We start from the raw sequence: 25,467 nt of genomic DNA, 5'->3' as shown, positions 1-25,467 counted from the left end.
GCAAATGACAACAGTTCAAAGTTTGACTTACATGCAAGTGCATGCTGAATGCATTTGAAACTTTTGGGGAGTTCTCTTGGGTTGATTTGATACGGTGTTGTATTATAGATTTGTGTTTATTGCACTGAAGATGAAACATGTGTTCGTTCTCTCTGGTCCAGGAACCAAAGCGAAAGGAAATACAGGCTGAACCAAAGCTCTTACTTTCCCTGCCAGTTTGGCTTGGCTGTCTCACCAGTTCGACTCACTGATGATTACGAAAAAGTTTTCCAGACTCTGAGAGCTGTTTGGCTCAGACTTACACATGGATCAAAAGGAATAGGCTGAGGGTTTATAGACCCTGTGTGTGCTTATGTTGGCAAACATGACTGTATGCATTTGCTTTTGGAATTTAATTTTTTTTTCTTGCACAGACTGTTCAAATATGTCTGGATGTAATAGATGTGCAGAAATTTGACCAGAAACATGCAGGCTGCTATTTATGTACAGATACACAATTAATCATAGCTTTCTTTATTTTCAGTAACTTTTAGAATCTGATATATTTTCAAAGTAAACCTCACTTCTAATCTACCATAGTTTCTTCAGCCCTATGCCACCAATAGTCTCGTGTAAACAAAGTAGCAAAACCGATGCGTGATGTACATGTTAGAACATAAATCAAACTAAAAGAACTACATTTCTTGTTAATTAGTGAAGGAAATGAAGGGAAATGATTTATAGTTGTAATTATCAAAAGTGTTTCTTTTTCATGTGTTATTCATTACTCTTTTCTTTTCTTTGGACAGCTGAGAGAAGCTAGCACCAGAAGAAAGAGAACCATTTGATGGAAGAAAAGAAAAAGAAAAAACAAGAAGAAAAGACCAAAACTGACATCATCCAGAAAAAGGTGAGGTTGAAAATGAGGCACATGTCCACACAACGCACATATTAAAACTCATGCTCATCTATTTTTAGATCGCTGACGTACAGTTAGTAGGTACTGAAATACTGTGGATACAGTACACTTGAATCATTGACTTAATATAAACAGGATTTGCCTGATTTATATGCAGAATAGTTGATGTAAACCAGCACCAATTCATTTCATGCATACAGGGCACAATACAAGTGCATGTTGTCATTAAATAGAAAATACATGTTATACTAGCACTTGTTCTTCCTGTATGAGGCTCAAAAGTGAATTTTCTTTCTCTTCTTAAAGGCTGCTGATCAGAAACCCAAAGGTGAGTACCATTATGACATAAACTACACCCTTTCATCTATCTCATTTTCCAGTTTACTGATAATTCATTTAATCTGCTCTAATTTACACATGCTGGTCCAGAAAGGCGCACACGCTTTTTAGACATGCAATGCATTTAGCATTTTTTTTTTACCCAGATGGACTCATTGTGCTGTTTGATTGTTCTCAGACACACACACACACACACACACACACACACACACACACACACACACACACACACACACACACACACACACACACACACACACACACACACAGCATAGTGAATACAGAGGACTCTCATGCAGAGTGACGCCCAGTATGCCTGCAGCACCAGGCTGTGAAGTGAGCGCATATACTAGGGGAGAGGATAAAAGGATGCCGTCAAGTTCAGCAAAAATGTAGACAGTGAATAGGACTTAAAAACGTGTCCTCAAGTGCACTCAGTGTTCTGCTGATGTTAAAACCGAGTTTACTTAGAGCTGGACCTGCTTCTCGCAGTTGGTCACTGAGACGAATTTGTACTTGATGTTTCAATTGTAGAGGTAATAGATCGAAAATTATCAGTCACTTTTTTTTTTTTTACATTGAATTTCTGTCATCATGGCCTGATTATTTTGGATTGGTTTTATCAATGAACACCTAAACAGCAAAGCTAGTGTATTTACACATCACCGATTAGCGGTTTCCTCACATGTCTTTTCCAATCTCGTAGTTGTTTGTTGCATTGGTTTGCCTGCTTTAACACACGTAATCTATAACGTTTAACAACCCTTCATTAGCTTGCTCATTTTCAACACCCTAATGCCAATACAACAATATGCTAACCCCTCAAGATCATGAGATGATTAAATAATTTCCCTTTGGGATTATTAAAGTATTCTTTATTCATTCATTCATGATGAGAGATTGAAGTGAGATTAATTATCTCATATCTACTACTTTTATTGTTACCGTTCTGGTATAACTGATTTTATCAATGGATACATTCAAAGTTTTTAATTTCATAATCTGGCACAAATTTCAAGCGGAGCAGCAACCCTCTCTTGTTCCCATGGTATACCTTTTAAAACTGATCCCCAGTCTGAGCAGCAACATGGCCATCTGGCTCTAAGCTACTGAGCTTGAACAAAAGGTCACCACAGCTGGGCTTGAACTCCATCTAGTTAAGTACCATCCCAATACTTCTCTACCCTGACCTGTCTGATCTTGGTTGGACCCTTTTTTTAACACAGATATCATGAAACTGTACCACAACAAAAACTCTTCTCTACAACACCCTTTCTGTTTACACTGAGCAGTATAATGGAGAGACAATTCCTTTCTGCTATATGGTTTTGAATTGCAAGTTGGAAGGCCACGAGCAAAAGAGATGGGACATATACCACAACAGAGCAAAGCTTTGCAATCACCGGAATGACATGGAATGTCATGATCTGTACCTTCCCTGTTATCTGGACTCTTGTGTCTCTCCAAAGATATTTTAGTTGATTGTCCTCTCTGAGTTAGCTGCTAACAGCTGCTAGCAGCTTTTTAAGCCTTCATTTTGAGGACCGTGCACAAAAGTCTTTCTTGCCCTGATAAATATTGATATCCCTTTCACCTTCACTGCTGTCTCAGAGGCAGTCCAACACAGATACCTCATTATACCTTCATTGTGTTTATATAGAACAGCAGGGTGCACAACACACACAAATCCAGTGCTTAAGTTTAAAATGCATATACACAAAGTTAGTTTGCTTCCAATTCGCATTTGGTAAAATGAGTGACTTTGGTGAGAGGTTAACTAGAAAAAATTAATTGGTTTTCTTGCACCTTTGTTTGCACAAAACATATATATTTATAATTTCAATAATAAATATATTTAAAACTCACTTTAAAGTTGTTTAATTTGAGATGCATTGATCTAGATTAAAGCCAAAAAAATGTCAGTCCTAATAAGAATGCGTGATGTTTTGTGGGTTGTTCCAAGTTGACTGGCAGGAGAAGCAAAAGGAAACGCTGAGACTGAAGGGAAATATTGAAAAGCCTGGCTGTGAGAGGCCCCATGAAGGGAGCATGACTGAGAAAAAGGAGAGAGGTGGACAAAAAGAAGCGGAAGTGTAACAGGGCGTTCTGGGGCCGGATAAAAGCAAAAAACGAAGGAGGAATGGGAGGAAAGAAAGTAATGAAGCAGTGACTACTTTAGATGAATGACAAAAATGACCGTCGGAAGTCAATGACAGGGCTTATATAGCAGAGGACTAATGACATGGACATTTACTTTATAATATGTTTAATGAGAGATGGAGAAAAAAGGGGACACGGAATGAGAAATTGATTGTGTGTAGTGGCTGCTCATGCAGGGAGAAAGATGAGGAAAGTCAAAGAAAAGTTGACGAATAATTCATGACCTCTCACCATCTGCATGCAGTGTTTTGTGAAAAAAGGTGTCATCACCAGGGATGCATGTTATTGTATATGTACTGATGTTAAATCCTACAGCATATACACTGGATTTTAACATCAGTTAAAACCTAGTGTATGTAGTGACTAAATAGTCACTAAATAGTGTGGAGAGAGAAATCTGAATGTGGTTATGACTTGTTCCTGACCTTCCACATGAAGGAACTACCGTATTTTCCAGCTATAAGCTGTTACTTTTTTTTCACACAGATGCGAGACAGACAAATGGAAGCGATAATGCACCAAGGAGGGCACTACTGTAGTTTCATTTTGTTTGGAACAGATAATTTGCACATCACACACAGACACACACACACGACTTTTGATGAAAAATACGCAAAGAAAGCCATATGATGTAGCTTCTAAGTTAAAGGATTCAATTTGGCTGTCAAAGTAGGAAAGCTGCTGCAGGTAAGCTTGGCATCAATGAATTGAAATTGAGACGTTGGACAGTGTTTTACTGCTGTGCTACAGGCTCTGTTCGAAAACAAGCAGTAATTAAAATGTTTAAAATACCATATTTCTCTGTAAATATCTCGTGTTACAACACTTCAATGCCCACGGCTTATAATCGCTCAGTAGTCTGGAAATTATGGTATACCTTATACACTCTCACACATTTATAGATGCATACCCATGCACATCACCTCCCCTATCTACAGCGTCTTTTTCTTCCTTCCTCCCTGCAAGCCTCCTTGGTCTCAGGCATTTCAATTTGTTTGTGGTAATCGATCTTGGCCTGGTACATTCATATGTATGAAAATGAGATAAAGCTTCTGTGCGGTGGAATTAACTTCCTTGCCCCCCATTAAGCGTGGCGCTTCACCAAATGCAGGGTTCCAAGAGGCAGCATGCTACTGTCTGAACTCACCTCCCCCATAGTCACGCAAAAGCTGGACCTCTGATGCACAGCCTTCCTTCCCCATTAACTCAGAGGGATACTGATTATTCACCCCCTGGAACACACACAGCTTGGTCACAATATCTCCCACCACTGCAATCAAAATCTTTCAGATTGACTGCTACGCATTCAGTCCAACCTTTACAAAACCATGCACATACTGAGATGTTTGTGATGAGTATATGTATCTGAATATCTGCAAATGTGCATAGATATCCACTATCATAGTAACAGACAAAGCCATTCCTCCTTGTTCATTTTGTCAGAATATCATGTGTAAACATGCTTACCAACAAAATACACACTTCTATTAAGTAGGAAGTCACTTAAGAGATAGCAGCACATTTATAACTAGCAGAGCTAATGGCTTCACCAAGTCTGTCTTAAAAATCCATGGACCTCCTTCGCCTTCCAAAGGACACATTCATTTCTGCCAAATTTTATTGGAGGCTGCTAGGAATATTTGAATGAAATTTGCTGAATAAAATATATTTTTTAAAAAGGCTTTACCAATCCTTCATGTGTGTTTAGCATATTCCACCTCTCCATAGAATCTGGAGGATTTTACATCAGTGGGATTTGCATAATAGAGGAAAATGATAATTTTTTTTCAAAAAAAGTCCTTGCGAAAGACTGCAGAAAAACTTGGAATGAGTTCTTGTCAGACCCACGCTTCAACCTTCCACCAAATGATATTGAAAATATTTCTGCAATTTTTTAACTGACACTGAAAGTACAACTTTCTTGATGGATGTTGAAATCTTCATATCTGTGCAGTCTTGTGTTTATATAAGCTAAAATACAGCTTTTCAGCCTTTTGTCAATGAATTAATACTATGCTTCCATTAGGAAACAACAAAGGATATGGCCCAGACAGGAAGTTTCCAAAATGCAATTCATAAAAAAGGTACACAGAGGCATAGAAAACCACAGTAACACTGTCGTCCCATTCCTACACTCTGATTATCAGATGGTGTACAATCTCCATTTTTGCTGCCCATGCACTTTTCGCTGCCGAAAGGTTAGAGAACAAACAAATTGCCTGTTACCTCGTTCCTCACATTCCTCATTACCCATGCGTTTTTTTTCCCCTCGCCTGCTTCATTTACCCTTGATGCACGCAGCCCGTACAACCCCATCTGAAGAGAAACACGTGCATCACACCTCCACTGTGTTTACAGCACATTCCTTTTCAAAGCTACTAGAGATGGACATAAACATAAGCATTTTGTATAATTCTGCACTGGATTAATTTGTAATTTCACAAGCTATTAATCGTGTCAAACACTTTTGAAAGGAAATTTCATGAATCACGATTTAATTAGAGGCTAATTTACTTCAGCATTGGAGTTGCTTTTCTCTTCAGTTAACCACATTTATAAACACTCAATGAATTAACAGTAAATAGCTTGTGAATTACATCCTGTGGATTTATGACTGCCAAGCATAATTGTTTTTCCTCCACCCCCCCCCCCATGTTTTCACCGTGCCTGCATGTCAAGTGGTAGAAAAGAGTGAGCGGCAGTGGGAGAGGAAATGAAGGGCACCCACAAACTCAAACAATGCCTTCCTCTCTGTTTATTCATATTGTATGATCACTCACAAGCTGCTAACAAAGGGGGCTCATTGGGTGTCTCTTGTCCCTCCCCCATTATCCAATCCCAACAGTGTCTTGTTAAATATCAGGCATGCTAATTGTACATAGATCAACTTATGTGAATCTTAGTCCTGTCAACGCATTGATGGTATGGTGTTTGTATATATTTTATGTGTCTATAATATTCATAGACTTCCTTTATTCTTGCATTAAGAGCTCCTCATACTATTGTCAGCCAGCAGTTAAACCACCAAAGCTTGCAATAGTATGCCTTTTGAATTTGACATGAGATTAGTTTTAATTACTTGTTAATAGTGTTAATAAGTGTTAAGGTATGTGAATAGTAGTCATATTATTGAAGTACTATGTAAAATAAATTCACGTTGACATCACATATCAATAGTAGTCCAGTTGCAGAATGTGTTCCAGGTTTGTCCCTGGAGCTCTGGTCTTAGCAGACCTTGTGTCTCATTATGGTATGAGCCATAAAATATTTATAATTTACCATTCATCATGTTACGTATCTGCCAAATTCAAAAGACAGTATATCCTCAGGTAGTGGTTTCCCTCAGGCACTGTCCTCAGATGGACGCAGTGTAATGTTGTCAAAGCGCTTTACCCCCCCAAAAAGGAGTTAGCTTTTTAGGGCTTAATCGTAATATGGTAGAGACTTGTGTATCTCCTTAGCACCGCCAGTTTAAAACATTGCTGTTGTGCTTTTATTACACCTCACTGTCGTGTAAGTTAGGAAGACAGAATGGGCGGTCATTGTTGTTCTGCCTCTGAGCCAGGAGCAGAGATACTCAATCGATTGTTTCTAAAAGGAGTGAGCTGGCATGGTGCTAGGGTGGGTGTGTTGTTTTGATGATGTGCCATGTGCAACCCACAAACAAGTAAGAAAAATGAAGCTAGTATGATTTAGTAGCTTATAAATACAAGAAGCAATGGCAAAAATGTCTGCAGACTGGGTGGAGAGCGTGAGCTTAGCGAGCTCCTCACCGTCAGACCACCATGTAATGGAAAATTACTTTTTTTGTCACATTTTATTTTTTACCAAGTGGTTCTCAACACATTTGTAAACGGTCAGTCGAGACTCTGATGCTACCGGCTTATATGTCCCACTACTTTTTCTTGCAGAACACCATCATGCTATTTAAAATTAAACACAAATGGGGCTCAAGGTGCGGGCACGGATTACAGAACAAGTGGAAAAGATGTTATTTGGGAAGAGATCACATTAGACACCGTGGTCTCACATTGCAAGTGAGGGTAGGTTAGTTGTCAGCCTCTATAGCAGGAGTGCTCAATACATTGATCGCAATGGTAGTTCGGGTAGATGGCATGACAGTGGTGCTAGGGCCAGTCACACTAACAAGCAAGGTAACAATTGTTAGATTGCATAAGATTGAAATAGATGTCTCCTAGAATGAAGGTCAAAGTTTATAAGACATAGGTGAGGCAAGCCATGATGTAGAGATTAGAGACTGTGCTACTGAGAATAAGACAGGAAGCTGAGCTGGAGGAGGCGGATATGAAGATGTTGAGGCTCTCTCTAGGAGTGACCAGGTTGGATAGGATCAGAAATGAGTTCATCGGAGGAACAGCCAAAGTCAGATGTCTAGGAGACTTTGATGGTTAGGACACATCCACAGGAGAGATTGTGAGTATATTGGTAAAAGGGTGTTGAGGATGGAACTTCCAGGCAAGACAAAGACCAAAGAGAGTGGATGTTTAGTAACATTCCATTGTCAGAAGGGCTAAAATTGTGTCTTTAATTTGTGCATGGATGGTTTTCTACTTATACTGACTGACTGGACCCCACATGAGTCACACATATTTTACCCTTCCTTGTATTTATAAGCACATATACGTTCATGTCTGCATACTGTATCCAGTCCCATTTTTCTCACTCTGAAATGAGCAAGTACCCCAAATCTGCACTGGAAATGAATAACACAGAAGTATATATTTTGTTATTATTATTATTATTATTAGACAATGTTTACATTTTTTCACCAAGATGTGGTCATGTTTTTTTCTTTAGCTTGTAGATTAGCCAAAAGAAAGCAATGATGCATGCAGTTTTACCTACACCTGCCTGTGTAAATCTGCTTTGTATAAAATGGTTGCACACAGAAGTAAACCATTTTAAATGTATGATGTGTGTATGCTTTTCCTTACCTCTCCTGCCTCCTTGATTTTATTGGATTAAGAAGTGCTCTTTCATGCAGGGCATATAGGATTCTGTTTCTGTCCATTCCTCCCCCTTCAATAAACATGGCTGCATAATAAAAAGGCTCTGCAGACAATAGACAGAAGAGATGTGGGGAAACCTGCACTGCCTTGCACTAGGCTCAGAGAACCAATTATAGTTCTTAAAATGTCAGACACCCATGTGCATGTCTTTATACCTCATTCCCTTGATTCTATAATATATCTTTTTACTTTTTTGCCCTCTGTTTTCTTTTGCTTTTTGACCCCTTCTCTCCTCTTTACCATTCTCACTTGCTCTCAATTCTTAAGCCATTGCTCTTTCTCTCACTCCCTTATTGGTGCATAATTAAGTATTTAGTTTGAAAGTGGATGTAATTAAAAGATTGGTGCCAGGTTGCAAAGAGGGCCTCTGGAAGATTGAATAATCAGTGAGTGCTCTTGATGAGGTTGGGGGGAGTTCATAGTAAAACATCATAAAGTGAAAATTTCAAGAAAAGTGAGAAAATCTGAGATTATCTATAAAGGATTCAACAAGAAATAGCAATAATGTGAAGAATCGTGCTATATATGGTATTACCACTACCATTTATTTAATTCACACTTAAATATGGATTGAGAAGAGTCCTCAAAATACCAAACTTGTCCAGGGAAAATGTCTTTTTATTTCACCTGTCATGCATTTGTATGGCTATTCCTGTGTTCTTGTGATATTTATATACTTCCATACAGACACGCATACCTTCCCCCACAGTAAAGCTCAGACAGATATGCTTTGGTAAACACACATTATACATAGTTAGACACCACCCAGAGAGAAAAGTGTCAGGTGTGATGTGTTTTAGAAGAGTTTCATCTGAAATTAAAGGAAAGGTGTACAAAACTGTCGTGTGACCGGCGATGTTTGGTCTAGAGACAGTGTCACTGAGGAAAAGACAGGAGACAGAGCTGGAGGTAGCAGAGATGAAGATGCTGAGGTTCTCTCTGGGAGTGACCAGGATGGATAGGATCAGGAATGAGTACATCAGAGGGACAGCACATGTTAGAGGTTTTGGAGATAAAGTCAGAGAGGCCAGACTGAGATGGTTTGGACATGTCCAGAGGAGAGATAGTGAATATATTGGTAGAAGGATGCTGAGTTTTGAACTGCCAGACAGGAGGCCTAGAGGAAGACCAAAGAGAACGTTTATTGAGGTAATGAAAGAGAACATTAACGTAGTTGGTGTGAGAGAAAGGTTAGATGGAGGCAACTGATTGGCTGTGGCGACCCCTGAAGGGAGAAGCCAAAAGGAGAAGACATTACCCACCAGGATTCTCTTAGAGCAGCACTTTTCTCTGTGACCATTGAGTAATGCATTTGGAGAGGTTTATGAAAATGTGGATTTGATTGTATATTTAAATCATTTTTTGAGATATGATGTTGCTGCTTATGCAGAACAAGTTAGACGTGGTCACATTCTTAAAAAATGTTCTTAGTTATTTTTTCAGCTTCTACGGTGATCAGGGTCTCCATGGAAGAAGAGGTCTTGTATCTATGTCTGGTACCTTCTTTGCTAAAAAAAAGGAGGAAATGAATAAAAAATTATGTCAATATAACACAAAGCAGAGGAGACGGAAAATATAGACATTGAAAATTTCCACTAGATATAAAAATTGGTTGCAGTGAGCCGAAACCAAAGTTGGGGGGACAGAAACACTCGAGATGATCAAGCTGGATAAGTGCCCAGGGGGAGAATAACTGCGAGCACCAAGCTGAAACAGGGAAAGAGAGGCAGAGAGCAGTGGCATTTTGGAGCGACCTGGTAGTGGACAGAGGTGGGTGGGGAATGGGTTTGGAAATGGAGTGGGGAAGACAGAGAGGAACGGGGGCAGGGCTGCTTGTATTCACTCTGCTGCTGCATGATAGGTTGCGGTAGCGTTCAGGCAAGCTGAACTGAATTTAATCAGAGATGTGCGTCACCGGCTGCAGTTCCAAGCCAGCAGCCAGCCAGATACTGCTGGAGAGGACAGGCCACCTCTCTCTCCCTCTCACTCTCGCTTTCACTCTCTCTCACTCCTTCTCTCTATCTCACTATCTCTTTCTTTATCACTCGCTATCTCTCTTCATCTCTGTCTGTGTCTATCTCTGCAAATGTGTTTTCACTGAAATCTCATGAGTGGCATTTTCTTGCCAAAAATTAGTGTATGTAATCGTGTGTCGGTAAATGTTTTCAGTAGAAGATCAGAAAAAATGACTAATATGTTTAATACTTCATAAATAGTTACCAAACAGAGGTGTTTCTCGTAGAATTGTCTTATGCAAATGGGGATTTTCTACACATTACAGTAATTTCTGTCTCAACAGGAAGTTGGCCGTAAGGATTAATGTTGTGTTCATGGATATGGCCTCTGTTTTTAGCCATGTTTTCATAGAAGCTCTGGGGAGGCACAGTGAATACCTCTGTGCTCTGATTCTACTTACTTTGCAATGTGGCAGCGTTTGTTTGTCTGGCTATTGTGTGGATAATTCCCTACAGTGCAACACAGAACTGCATGGCAACAACTCACTCACACTGGATAAACTTAAACTTTAATGAACAAATTATTTTTACATCACTTAATTCCTACCGTTTCACGGTCTAAATGCACATACTGCACAGAGGTCTGATATCTTCCCCCATTGTTCTGATCCCTTCCTTGAGTGAAAGACCACTATGTGTATCCAGGGGATAAGAAAGCATCATGTCCAAAAAAAGTCATGGTAGGCAATGATAGTAGCATTATGAAAGCGTCTGTTGTGGCCCATAACTGAAAGGCCTAGTAAGAAGCTATCGCAAATGATAAGAAAATACCATTTAAAAATATCTTTGAGTTGGAGACACAATGTTTTGGAGTTCCTTACCTTCTGACTAGAGATGGAGATCAACCCCCACATAACAGAGAAGACCTGTCAATTTTTTGGCACGTTCATCCATTCTTTACAAAGCTTGTGTTTGATATCACACTAGCTGCGATGCTACTGTGTGACATACTGTATTTGTTTGGGGAACCCAATCACACTGTTTTAGAATTTGACACTGGATTAATGTTCTGCTGTGTGGTGTCTTACGGAGACTTGTATATTTTGTCTTACTCAGTGTAAAAAAACAAAAGCTTTCATAAAGAAGGGTCTTTTCTGTGGTGTGTGTGTGTGTGCACGCAAAAGAAGAGAGTGCATCGGAGTGGAAAGAAGTTGTCTCCTTCCAGTTGTTTGTACGTCTGTGTTCAGTCAACACAAAGATATGACCTTTTCATGGAGTTGTCATGGGCCAGTAGCATACTGCCTACAAAAGGTTTCATGAGGTTGTTACCTTCCAGGGATAGTCCCCACCAATATAGAGCAATCAAACTAACGCCCACTTATACATGAAATAAATATAATCCTGAGAATGCACAAACATAAATAAAACCGGGAAAAAAAAAGAATGCTGCTCATTCTTATAAGTCCTTAAGAATCTAGCTTAATATGAAGGCTGTTTTCTCTGCTGTTACTTGTGTAGTTCAAAAAGCAATATTGTGATATTACACAAATTGCATCACACAGAAACTCATTATAGCAGATAACTGTTTAAGAAAGCTTCGGTTCAGAGGGTATATAATGGCTATTTCAACAACGGAACTTCAGAAAAGTACTTTTCAGCTGTCTTTCTTGTCAGCCCTTGTCTGATATCGACAGAATTCAGCCCGAATGTCTTTTAAGTACTGATAATGAGTGAAGGTTTTCATACCTCTTTATCTGCATGTCTCTTTCTGCATGTGTTTATTATATCCATCCAGTGCCAGAGCCTGCTCCGACTAAGCCCAGTCTCAACCCACCACCCTACCACCTCCCCCCCACCAGCCCTACGCTTCCCCTCTCCTCCTCCTCTTCATCTGGCAATGGCAAGCGCACCTCTACCAGTTGCCAACTCCCGACTCAGACTCCCCCTCAGCAACAGTGCCAGTTGTCCTCTGCCAGTGCTCGCTACCCACCCAGAGAGGTGCCCCCACGCTTCCGCCAGCAGGAGCACAAGCAGCTGCTAAAGAGAGGCCAGCCACTGCCTGCTGGAGCCCTCAGTGTGCTCACCCTCTCCTCCTCTTCTTCAGTCTCAGCATCTTACTCTTCGCCTTCTACGACGACCGCCAGCAGTACTCCAGACTGTGTCACATCCACTGCTGGCAATCACTCACCAGGTTTGTGCCAGTGTATCAAAAACATGTATTCTCTTTTCTTTTATTATAGACATTTTTGATTATGTGCAAATTGTTTCATCCCAAAACTTTTTTGTTTTGTTTTGTTTTTTTTACAAATTGCTGCTCAGCTCGTATGTAAGGCATACAATACGTGAGGCATACATTACGTGAAACATAATGTATGCCTTACATGATCAGCAGCTTGCTTTTTAAAATCAAACAATGGAGCAGTATTGTCCTTCCTTATTTTGTTCATTATAAACCAACAATGACGACATAATTAAGTATCTTCATTCACTGGGGCGACAGTGGCTCAGGTGGTAGAGCAGGTCATCCAATCAGGGTAGGATTGGCAGTTCGAATCCGGCTCCCCCCGGTCTTCTGTTGTTGTGTCCTTGGTGAAGACACTTTACCTTCCTTGCCTCCAGTGAGGGCTCTCACTGCTGTGTGAATGTGCGTGGTTGGAGAGGCCGTTGGCGCTGATTAGTTGCCATGTCAGCCCCAGGGCAGCTGTGGCTATACATTTAGTTGATCCATCACCAAGTGTGAATTAGAACTGAATGAATAATGGAACCATGTGAAGCATTTTGAGTATCTAGAGAAAATGCTACGTAAATCAAATCCATTATTATTATTATTGTTATTATCGCAGCACACATAGCTGATGATGCTCATTGTGTGGTGCCTTACTGAGACTTGTATAAGTTCCAACTATATTTCTCTCAGCGTTTCTATTTACAGTCACATGTAACATTTTAAACCTCTCATTCTTCCTTCTGTTTTTTGTGTTATTTCTCTGCATCTTTGAATTCTCAGGATTTTCCTGTTTCTGTCTTGTCAGGAAAAAAAAAATCATGACCATTTCCACGCGTCACCTCACATCCACTTAAAATACATGGATTTTTTTCATATCTTCTCACAAAATGTTTCATGTGCAAGTTTTAAAGCCGGTGTTGGATTCACTGTTGTTGTTGAGTTTCTATTCTGTGTTTTTTCTTCTCTCTTTTCATTGATGCTCCTTTGCTGCTCTGTGCTGTCTTTCATTACTGACTCAACATTTGCTTGGAGAACACGGGGCACTCAAACAAATCTGCACCAGCTGTGGCGCATGTCTATCTAGCCAGCTCTGCATCGCAGAAGCAACTGTTCTCTGTGAGCTTTCGATTTTTAAAAAATTTTTTTTAGCATTTCATACACCGTAATAGTAATTAATAAATGAGACTTGATTGTTTTTTATTCATAATTTGCATAAGTGATGAAACTTTTGGCTCTTTTGTTAGTGGTCAGTTGTTTTCTCACACCTACAGACAGTTTGAAGTGATTAACTCACCAAAGCTGTATTTATATATTTTTTGCTATACAGCTGCCCTGCTTGATCAAATTAAAAAATTGTTGTTTTTGAGTTGAGTTGTTTTTTGTACCTTACTGTTGTTTTTCTGTTGGGCCCTAACCTTACCCTCCTTTTCTCCATGGCCCTCTGGGTGCCCAGTACTCCTCTCGTCTCGTCTTGAGGGCTTCCCCCCAAAAATATGTTCTTTACTGTTTGCCCAGCAAATAACTTCAAGCTGTTGTTGCAACAAGTCTTGCACACTGCATTCATTGACTGGACATGTTACTTAAGATGTGCTTCTGTTTGCAATTGAAAGCACAAATCCAAGATATGGTGTTGTAAGTTTTACAACAGCAATATTTGCTCTATCCTTAATTTTATACACAAGATCCTGCTCATCGAATCACTTGATCTCAGGGTTGAAATATGTAGAAATAGTTTAAATATTAACCTGAAAAAGAGCGCCAAAGTAACCAAGCAGTGTTTTAACATTCTTGATCGGAGGGCAGTTTATAACTTTTTTTCTGAATTTGTTCATCAGCACTATTATTAACATGGCAGTATTGTGTCATGTATGTTTCATTGAAACCCCACCAACTTTTTTCTTCTTTTTTTTAAAAAAGATTTTTTTCTAAAGACCTGACACATTGTGATCTCTCATGAGGTTATTTAGGACTCAAAGGAAACTGATGTTGTTTTGGCGCTTTCACTGGGGTTGGTACTATTTACAAATGCATTCAAACAGTAACACATGGATGTAGCGGCTGTGCAGCAGTAAGAAAACACAAGTGTGACCTAGTTGTGTCCTCTCAAATCTCTGTCTGTGCTGCAGGCCATCTGGCTCAGACCTTAAAGGGAAATATATGGTCTCTCTCTCCGTCAGACACACACACACACACATACACACCGTTTGTGATGTGAAACATTCCAGAAGGCTATCCACACACAGCACCCCATCCCAAAAGTCTAAACCCATCCTATTTACATTTAAGAGTTTTCACACCACTCCCACGCAACCTTCACTCTCCCATTTCATTGTCCCAACACCAGACCAAGACCCCCTGCCCCCTTTCCCCTTCCTTTGTTGCCCCCATCATCCCCGTCTTCCCAGCTGACTGGGGACCATTAAGTAGTTTGGTGCAGCCAGCAGCCGTCCCAACAGCCTCTCCAGTAGCAGGTGCAAATGTTGGGGGTCTGTTTAAAACTGTGGGAACTGAAGCCCAACAGCTGTTTGCTGGTTACTCAGACAGAGCATGTAGCCAGAAGGCAAACTGAAGGGTGCTGATTAAATCTTGACCTTTTCATTTTGGGCTCTTTTTTTTTATTTGCAGGTGAAACAGTCTGTTTTTATAATAATTCCAAATTAAATGCTTTTTCACATTTAAAAATGTTTTTCTTTTTGCAAAGCAAGAACTAAAATATGGGTTAATCTTTTTAAAACATCAGACAAGGCTCTCTAAGTCCCATCTCTGGTAAACACGGGCATTCACACAAAGTAACATTAAGATGTGAAGAATTTACCTGCCTCTTAAATCACGATAATTTATATATTTTTTAAAACATTTAGTAATCACTAGACATCTTGGCAGTGAGAAGCTAGGGAGGTATAGTTTGCCTCATGTGCCAAGGCTGCACACATATGCACATGAGTTAGAGAACCCCCCTAGTGGCCTCATTAATCCAGCCTGTGTCAAGGAAACCAGAGGAGTCACTGTCGTCTCACTCTGTTCTCTGTCTTCCCTCAGAGGTAAACAGACATGAGTGATGAGGATTTTAAAACCTCCTGTGACCAGTGCCTCAGTCTTTATTCCTGCCAGCTTCTTGAAAAACAAGTACTGTACTTGTGATCTTTGATCTAAGTGGGTGTAAAGCTGCCCTCACAGAGACATTGAGAGTTAATTTGGGGATGAAAGACCATTAAACAACCCTTCCTGCTCTGGTGATAGTTAGTTGTCACCCTGCTGTTGTTTTATGAGAAAACCAAACGTTGTTTTTAGGCTCTTAGTTGAAGTAAAGATTTTATTTATCGAGGCATCATCTCTGCTAGTCGGTGCATTCTTTCTTTCTCACTATCTTCCTTTCTTTTCCCTCGGTATTGCAAATGCCATCCCCATCCCCCCTCAGACTTCCCTCTCTCTCTCCCTCCCACCCTCTCCCTCACTGCTTCTGTCGCCCATCCTCTCAAAGGAGAAGGGAGGCATTTGTTTCTTGGCTACCTTCCTATTTCTGTGAAGGCAGCTCATGTCCTTATCAGAGGTTCATCTCTTCCTATTTTTGCTTCAACCATGACAGGATGGCATCACAGTTTCAGTGTACTGTTCATCTAAGCACAAGCTTGGCTTATGTGTTCATCATTAAAGAATTGTTATTTACTTTGTGGCAGTAAGGGCTTTATTTAGAGACCAAGCCTGTTTTTCGTACCCATGGACTTGAATACAACAAATCGTTCCCCATCAGAATCACGGGACCAAAGAAACCCTTTTAGCTTTTATTTTTAACCTCTCTTATTCACAAGGAGTAATCAGCGACTGCCCTCCTAATTGCAACCAAAATGAGAACACCACATTACTGACACATGATTGCAAATGGTGGATGGAAACAATTGTTCCGCTTTTTTTTTTCTTTCATGTCGGCTTGGTTTAGTTCTTCCCTAGCCAAATTACTTCTTTGCCAAGAATCAGAGAGGCCTTTCTGTTGGAATGTCTGGAGAGGGATTTGAAAATGGAATGACTGAGGCACGTTGCACACAGTTAAAGGGAGACAAGACTGTTTTGTATTAGTCTACACATGTATGCATTTGCAGAGGTCAACATAACAGCATTGGTTCATATAAAACATGATGCAATCCAATATAAAGTCCCAGAATGAATACATATTGCTGAGAACATGGTGTCCTTTTTTTGTTGAGGCATATTTGCTATTTTCATTGCACACAGTTAAACAAGCATTTACATACTGCACATTGTGCAGGTTCAAGATGCAACCCGATAAGAGCGGTATATTAATGTCATGGGGCTTTTTTTGTATTTTTACTGAGTGACTTGCTGCTGTCTGAAGTCTGATTTTCCTCATCCTTGAATGAAAATGTTTTAGCACTCTGAGAGAGTGGCACAAGTTGCACTTCTCCTCGGGTATTTTTTCAATTTGTCTCACAGTCTCTCCACCGTATGCAAACGTTTTCACTTTCCTTTCAGTTTTTTTCATCCATCCTAATTTTACTCTCAAGAAACATATGCAAATGAGGCCGAGACAAAGAGACAGGCAGAGATAGAGCAGCAGAGAGGAAGCTCATGTGGGTAAGGGGTCAAGTGAGTAAAATTTTCCTGTGGCCACAGCCCTCTGTTCTTCTTGGCTGTGTTTCAGATCTGATGAAATAGCACTGCTCAGAAAGAAAGATTCTTTAATGGCACATTAGCTTGCAATCTTTTGGACTCAGGGTCCAGGGTATTTTATACCTTCTGTCATTAACATAGACATTATTAGGGCTTAGTTCTCAAATAGAAGTCTCATATCTTTTTTTTCTAGTTTGAACAACTTGCTTTAAAATTGGCACAGTGGGAGCATTTATGAGGGGTTTGCTCTGCCCAGATGTTAATTTTTTAATTTTAATTTTTTAAATATTTTTTTGCCAGCTGACTGTGGAGTAGTTTTGGTAGATGTACAGTATGTGTGTCATCAGAATGACGGCCCTTTGAGATAAGGCTGCCTGGGGAGTGGAGATAAGTGTTCAGATGGAAATTTTTAGCCATTCTGCTGTATGTTTGTAGTATCCTATGACACATAACTGGTCAATATTTGTGTGCGCGCGCATGGGTCCACACCTACCACCAACTTCTGTATCAGACTGGATTGTTTTATCATGTGATGGATAACTTCTAGCTATTATGGAAATCAGTGCAATAATATGATTGAAATTGAAGACAGTAATAGAAGTCATGGCAGCTTAATCATCAAACAAGGAAAGTGTTTTGCAGCCACGGCCTGTATCTTATAATTAGTAAGTAGTTCTACTAGTAAGAATAATGAACCACGCTTACAGTTTTTTCACAGGCATTGACCAAAGCTGTATTATTTTCCATTTGGCCTCAAACATTTACTGTATATTCATATTTATGTTCATGTTTAATGGGTTACAGCAAGCTTAAAAGCTTACTGTGCTTGTATATTTTCATTTGTAATTTGATGTTTACATAAGGCTGTAGAGAACTTAAAGTGCAGTAACTTATGTACCATTTTATCATTTCACTGCATTGTTTTCTTAAGGTAATTTTGTAAAGCCGCATACTAATGTATTGCTTTATGTTCACATTTTGACAATTTCGTAGTACAAGTGAATTGTCTGGATTGTTACTGGTTTGTGTTGCCTTTGTACTGCTGTGTTTTGTAACAATTCTTGTGGGTTTTTAATTCATCACATGAGACTTGCATAGCTGTTAGGATGTTTGCATGCTGGATCAATAGCCTCCTTGCTCTCATTCACTGGCATTAATAAGATCATTGATTTTCTGCCTTTCCCTGATTTATTACCCCTTTGCAGCATCTAATCAATTCCTATTATTAGTTCCCCTTCAAATGGGTTGCTTTTTGTCCTAATGAAATTGACCATTTGCAATTCCATTCAGAGAATAGTCAAAAACGTTCTTTTGGCACTGGGGTACTACATTTGTAGATCATGTTTAGTGGTTGGACAAAAGCTGCACACAATTGCCATTTTCCAGATTGTGATAACAGTAGAAACATGAACGTATACAGTATGCAGGTAGTGACAAGCCAAGAGACACATGCACCCTTAAAAGATGTGTCTGTGCTTCCTGAGTGCAGTGCAGTTGGAGAAGTAGGCCTGGCGATGCATAGGAAGTGATGGATGAGAAGCCATCCTGGTTTCATTTCAATAAATGAGCCACGTTCCACTTGGGCTTCCCTTCACAGTCCCAGCCAGTGAAGCCACGATGGAGACTGATGGGCTTCTCACTGCTGGGTGTTAGAGGAGAGCAGAAGTAAGAGAGGGAGAAATTAAAGGGTGACGAAACAGATGGGGGTAGAACGTGAGAGATAGGGAACGTGGAAAGAGATAGAGAAGGGGGAGGAGAGGGGAAGGTATTATGGATGAGTGTAATTGGAGAGTGAAAAGGAGGCAAAGGGCAAAACAAAACACTTAAGTAAGAAAAAATTAGTTTGAGAGAAAAGAACGAAGTCAGGTGAAATGAGAGAAGGAACAAAGGATGGGTAAAGCAAACAACGGGAAAGTGCCATATCCCCATTTTTGTTTGGCTGACTGCACCAGGGGAACGATATATGGATTTGCCATGGCTGATATGACATGTAGCACGCTTGGCTGTGCATCCTGATTGTATTGGATTGTGGAACATGCAAGTGTGTGCCCATTTCATCCTGTCAAGTCTGATAGCTAGCATTAACCAACCAAGAAGATAAAACTGGTCCATAGGACTAAGGGGCCTGTATTACATGATGTTCTGCAGCCTAATGTAATGTGTTTTTTTTCTCCCAGCACACCCCCGCCTTCTACCTCTTTTGATTACTCTGTTTTGCCCCATATCTGTACTCCTACCAGTTGATATCATATGTAATTTCTGCATGTTTTGGTTTTGACTGTCTCATAATTTTCATCAACATCCTGTGTTGTATTCCTCTTTTCTGCTTTACCTCAAACCTTCCTTTGCTGTTTTTCTCTTTTAGATATATCCATCCAGACTGGCCCTGTTACTCAGTATGAGACACCTCATTGGGGACCCTCTATACCAGTTGACAGTGCCTCCAGTGCCAACTGCTGGGACAAAGTGATTATTGACGAAAGTGACACAGAAGCTTGGCCCTTAATCAACCGCAGTAGTGACCCCTGCCACCCTGCAGCACCAGAATGCCCCTTGGGCTCAGCTAGCCCTAACCAAGACACCAGTGCTGTCACTACCATCTGTAGTAGTAGTTTTCTGAGTATGGCCACAGGTGCCGCAGGCCAGCAGGCCCACTACCCCTCTCTCAAAGCTACCAATAACATGATGACGGGACCTGGGTCCGCCAATACATTAGCTGGTAATAGAGGCTGGGGTTCAGATGGAAAACAAGATGGAATGAATCATGGACGAATAACAGCACCCAACAACTGGAGCTCTCCCAACTTTAACTTGAACCTCAATCCCAATGCCAATCCATCTGCCTGGCCTGTTCTCGGTCATGAGGGCGGAGGTGGTGGTGGCCCAAATCGGGTGTCAAACTCCCCATCTCTACCTCCAGGTATTAATGGCAATGGAAAAATTGGGAATGGGAGCCTGGGTGATGCTGACAGTGGTGGAGGAAGCTGGGTTGGCATGATAAGTGCTAATGAAAATGATCAACAGCACACTTCAACCAACAAAAGCTTGTCCTTCAATATGGAACCTGCTAACCTTGACACTAATGGACCAAACCATATGAATCAACAGCAGCAAACCCAGGACCCCATGAGCCCCATCCATGGTTTAACTGGCTGGGGAGGCCAGTCACCCACTGAATCATCCCAGCTCAATGGGGACACAACAGGCAGCTCTGTGTGGGGAAGTGGAGATACCAAGGCAGCTGATTCTCCCAAGGCTTCAAGCTGGGACTCAACTCCTTCTGGAGGCCTTTCTGCCTGGGGTGTCCAAGGCAGTGGTGGGGGTGAAGGTGGTGGCTGGGGTGAGTGGGGGAAATCCTCTACTGATGCATCTAAAGGGTGGGAGTCGGTAGATGCTGGTAGTTCTGGGTCAGGCCAAGAGCAGCAAATTAGCTCATGGGGTCAGCAGTCTGGAACAGCCCCAGCAAGTGAGGGTAGTGGGGACAGCAACGATGGTCAATCCCACAGTAGAGACAGATCCTCCAGCATGGATTTTACGCCAATATTACCCCGGCAGGACCTGGACCCTAAGGTGCTGAGTAACACAGGTTGGGGACAGACCCCCATCCGACAGAACACTGTATGGGAGATGGAAGAAGCAAACTCTGATAATGGGAAGAGCATTAGCATTTGTGACACCTTAGAAGACTCTAATGGTGGAACCCCATCCACCAATGGAGGTACCATCAACCCAAATATTGCTTCTAGTCAGAGGCCTAGGTCTGTAGAAAAAAGTGAAGGGCCATCATCCTCTGGCTGGGGAGCCCCGCCACCTCAGCCAATTCAGACCGGATCAGGGTGGCGGGATCCCCCACAATCCCTCAGCAAAGCCCAGAATGGCACTGCCAGTGGATGGGGAGACCCTTTGCCTGCCATTGGTTCCAGAAATGGAGGTACGCCATCATGGGGTTCTGAGGAAAAGACCCCCAATTGGGATGATGGCCTGATGAAGGACCAATCTAATAGCTGGGGTGAGGGCTCTAAAAGCTCCCGAGCTTGGGACAACAGCAATGGGGGCTCCAATGGCTCCAGTACTGGTGACTGGGGAGAATCAGAGCTCAAAAACAATGGATCATCCAGTATGTGGGAAGGAGAAAGTGGGACCGGAGAAGGTAATGGTTGGAAAGAAAGCCCCAGAGCAGGAAGTAGAGGAGGAGGTTGGGCAAAATCAGCTACTGCTGGGACAAATGGTAGCTGGGGGGAGATTCCACGCACCAATGGCCAGGTGCAAGGAGGCTGGGGATCTTCTAAACCCCAGGAAAGCAGTAGCAGTAGCACTGGCAGTGGAGGAGGCGGTAGTATTGGTTCCTGGGGTGGTCCAGGTTCTGTGAAGCAGAACAAATCTAGCTGGGGCAGTGGTAACAAACAGGACCAGGGTATGGAGGCTACTGGCTGGGAAGAGCCCTCCCCTCCCTCCATTCGCAGAAAAATGGAGATTGATGACGGCACATCCACTTGGGGTGATCCCACATCCTACAAGAAGACTGTCAACATGTGGGATCGCAACAATGTCAGTAATAACCAAGGCAACAGTGGTGCACCTCCCAATAAAAATGGTGGAGTGATTATCCCCAACAATCACTCTGTTGGGCACGGCAACAACAATCATCTTGCTCACCACATGCACCACCATCCACAACACAGCCAACCCCCAACTCACCCACAACACCATGGAAACAACAATGGGTCACCCAACAATGGTGCCTCACATCCAGGTGCGACTTCCCAGGGTAGGCCCCCCCTTGCCAACCCAGGTAAGATGTGATGTTAAATATTGTGTAATTTGAATATTGATTTAAATAGAAGTATCTGTAAAACATTTCCTAAAGAAATGGAATGGTGTTAAGCACAAGGCTGGGTGGTAGCAATGATTGTTGTTTTTACTCATCAAGACACTGAGTGATTAAATTGCTACAAGGAATCGTTGTTCCCAACAATCGCCATTCCAACCTATTATTATGAACTAGATGTTCTCAAATATATTAATGTCTTCTTAATATCCACACGTTTAATTAGGACTTCTCAGCAATCTAAAATTGGTGCCACAATCACTTCAAATAAGTCCTGTAAAGACAAAGAGCGGGCATAGAAGACATAGAACATTCATGCCCAGCATTCCAACAACTGATTTATAAATGAGACCATTGCCCCCTGCTGTTTTCCCACTTGCACTACAATTACATCAAATCATCATGACCACGTATAGAATATTTATCATTTGCAGAGGTAATCACCTTCACTGAAGCCAATACATATGGAGATAAAATAGATCTCCTGTTCTCACACATTCATACTCAGATTGACATTCACAATTGGAAACACACAAATTGATGAAGCACAATGTGTTTTTCAAGTGACATACTGTCTTATTAACACATGACTGCAGTTCTTAATTGGGTCCTGAAAGAAATAGATATGACATTTCAGTAACTGCAAATAGTTATGGTTTTTAATTTATTTACTTTCATTATCATAATAAAAAAAAAGTTAAGCTATGACTTCAATATAACAGAATCCTAACACTTTTTGTAGGTTGGGGAGAGCTTCCCAATGTTCAACCCAAGTCAGAGCCTGCTTGGGGAGAGCCAGCAGCTCCAACATCAACGGTGGACAATGGCACTTCTGCCTGGGGTAAGCCCACAGGAGGAATAGGAGGATGGGGAGATGGTGGCCATGAGCCCCCTGGACCTTATGGCAGGGCCAATGGACTCCCAAGTTCTGCACCCTGCAAGCCAGGTAACACCAAGATCTGAAATTATTTTCAGTGATGTATAAGGTCAACAGTGGTGAATCAGCATTTACCAAAGTACAATATAATGTACCATCAGCTTATATAACCATTGTGGCTATGACAAGAAAAGGTAGAGAGTTGGTTGGCATGATGCAGAGGAGGAAGGTAGACATACTGTGTGTCCAGGAGACCAGGTGGAAAGATAGCAAGGTTAGAAGTTTAGGAGCAGGGTTCAAGTTGTTCTATCATGGTGTAGATAGGAAGAGAAATGGAGTAGGAGTTATCTTGAAGGAGTTTGTTAGGAATGTCCTGGAGGTAAAAAGAGTGTCAGACAGAGTGATGACTCTGAAGGTAGAAATCAAAGGTGTGATGTTCAATGTTGTTAGTGGGTATAATCAACAGATAGGATGTGAGCTGGAGGAGGAGGAGAAATTCTGGTTGGACTTTGATGAAGTCCAAAGCGGAGGTTTATGAATGCAGCGAAAGAAGACATGAAGGTAGCTGGTGAGAGAGAAGAGGATGCAGAATACAGGGTTAGATGGAGGCAACTGATTCGCTGTGGCGATCCCTGAAGGGAAAATCCGAAAGGAGAAGAAGATATAACCATTGTGGCCGTTGTACCCCATAGCAAACAATCACAGGTGCAGGTTGGAAAAACATTAAACATTTGTAGAATTTCTGAAGATTTTTTTAATCCTGCTAAAGTGTTGCTGGGATTAAAGAAATTCCACACCTCAGTAGGTATTTATTGTTTGTACTGTTGGTTTGGATCAGAGGACACTAGAGGTGGGGGTGAAGACAGTTTGTGAAATGGCAACAGTGACACCAAGTGTTCAGCCTGAAAATCAAAGTCTCACTTTGTAAAATGACTAGTAACTCTCAACATCCATGTGGAGTGGAACACAGGCAGGCAAATCAAATTAAATTAACTTATATTTCAGAGCTTACTGCCTGTGTTCCACTCCACATGGACATTTAGACTTGCTAGTCATTTTATAGGGTGAGATGTTGATTTTCAGGCTGAACACTAGTTGTATTTTCACCTTCAAACATGTCATATTTTTTTCCTAATGTCATCTTTTTCAGGCCCCAAATCTATGCAAGATAGCTGGGGAAATGGAGGAGAGGAGATAGTCATGTCCACTAGCCAATGGGATGCAGAGGATGGTGACATGTGGAACAGTCCCACCACCGCCCAGGAGAACAGCACTAACTCCTGGAGCAATGGACCCAAGAAGGGTCCAAGCAAGGTTACCTGACCGTTTTCAAATATATATATTTGGTAACCAAAAAACAGCATATGTTTATTTTGCTTCTCTGATTTCAGGGTAAAATTTGCAACAAAACAGACGAGGTTTGGATCATGAACCGTCTTATCAAACAGCTTACTGACATGGGTTTTCCGGTACGTGACATTACATTGACTTAACTTCACCAACACACGTTCTTTTAAGCAGATCTGTAGTTTTTAACAGAACTTGGACATCACCATGCTTCCTCTTATAAATCCAAGATTTGTTGTAACTACAAAATTTTCAACTATGCAAGGTATAAACAAATGACAATGGAAGCAATCAAACTGTGGTCAGTGACAGACTTGTGTTACTTCTGTGTCACAGAGAGACCCTGCTGAGGAGGCGCTGAAGAGCAACAACATGAATCTTGACCAGGCCATGAGTGAGTTCACCAGCATTTAACTTATCTTATGTGTCCTCATGTATGTATTGTTAACGCATGAGTGAACTCACAGACATAACTAATGTACCGTTGAAAGAATTATATTTAAATATCTCCAAGCCACACTCCTCTTAATAAATATAGATAAATAATATGTATTCTTATTATCAATCTGGTTTCTCTTTTTGCTACCCAGGTGCTCTGTTGGAGAAAAAGACAGACCTGGACAAGCGGGGAATGAGCATGTCTGATTACAGCAATGGCATGAACAAGCCCATGGTGTGTCGGCCCTCTGCAATCTCCAAAGACCCTTCTGACCGCAACTCCTTTCTTGACAAGGTGAGACATTAAGTCAACTAACCTTCAGGCCTTTTCCAAGCATCTTCTAAAGGTGTGTTGTACAGTTTAGAAGACGAGACTGTAAATTTTAATGCTATTTCTCTTTTTCCTTTTTCCCTTACCCTGGTCCAGGATGGTGTTATGTCAGACGATGCCCCTTCATCACCATTTCTGCCTTCCCCTAGCCTGAAGCTCCCCCTGACCAACAGTAGCCTTCCTGGGCAGGGTCTGGGGCAGGGCAACCCGGGGTTGGCCATGCAAAACTTGAACAGACCGCAGGTAGCACATCATAAAGCATGCACAGAGTACCAAAACATTCCATCATAAAATATAACATTACTACTTCTAATACCACTACTAATATTTATTCATCATAATAAAAGAACTGCATTGAATAGAAGTTTATGAATGTATAGTTCTTCTTCCAAGTAATATTGTTGAATTTTG

The 25,467-nt window shown here is 41.2% G+C and overlaps 1 protein-coding gene across 1 annotated transcript in view; it reads left to right on the top strand.

The window, feature by feature from the left end:
• tnrc6c2 (trinucleotide repeat containing adaptor 6C2) overlaps positions 1-25,467 on the top strand; it is a 43,466-nt gene that overhangs the window by 9,084 nt on the left and 8,915 nt on the right. Inside the window, exons 2-11 of the mRNA XM_068320954.1 lie at positions 789-889; positions 1,205-1,226; positions 12,178-12,573; positions 19,601-22,027; positions 22,806-23,009; positions 24,091-24,254; positions 24,332-24,409; positions 24,624-24,681; positions 24,878-25,020; positions 25,153-25,299. Coding sequence (XP_068177055.1) covers positions 827-889; positions 1,205-1,226; positions 12,178-12,573; positions 19,601-22,027; positions 22,806-23,009; positions 24,091-24,254; positions 24,332-24,409; positions 24,624-24,681; positions 24,878-25,020; positions 25,153-25,299 — 3,702 coding nt within the window. The 5' untranslated portion in view covers positions 789-826. The remainder of the gene's footprint in view (positions 1-788; positions 890-1,204; positions 1,227-12,177; positions 12,574-19,600; positions 22,028-22,805; positions 23,010-24,090; positions 24,255-24,331; positions 24,410-24,623; positions 24,682-24,877; positions 25,021-25,152; positions 25,300-25,467) is intronic.

The sequence above is a fragment of the Antennarius striatus genome, chromosome 8 (assembly GCF_040054535.1).
Source record: "Antennarius striatus isolate MH-2024 chromosome 8, ASM4005453v1, whole genome shotgun sequence".
Lineage (NCBI taxonomy): Eukaryota > Metazoa > Chordata > Actinopteri > Lophiiformes > Antennariidae > Antennarius > Antennarius striatus.
Note: the sequence above shows the minus strand (reverse complement) of the source record. Positions and strands in the feature narration are given on the sequence as shown.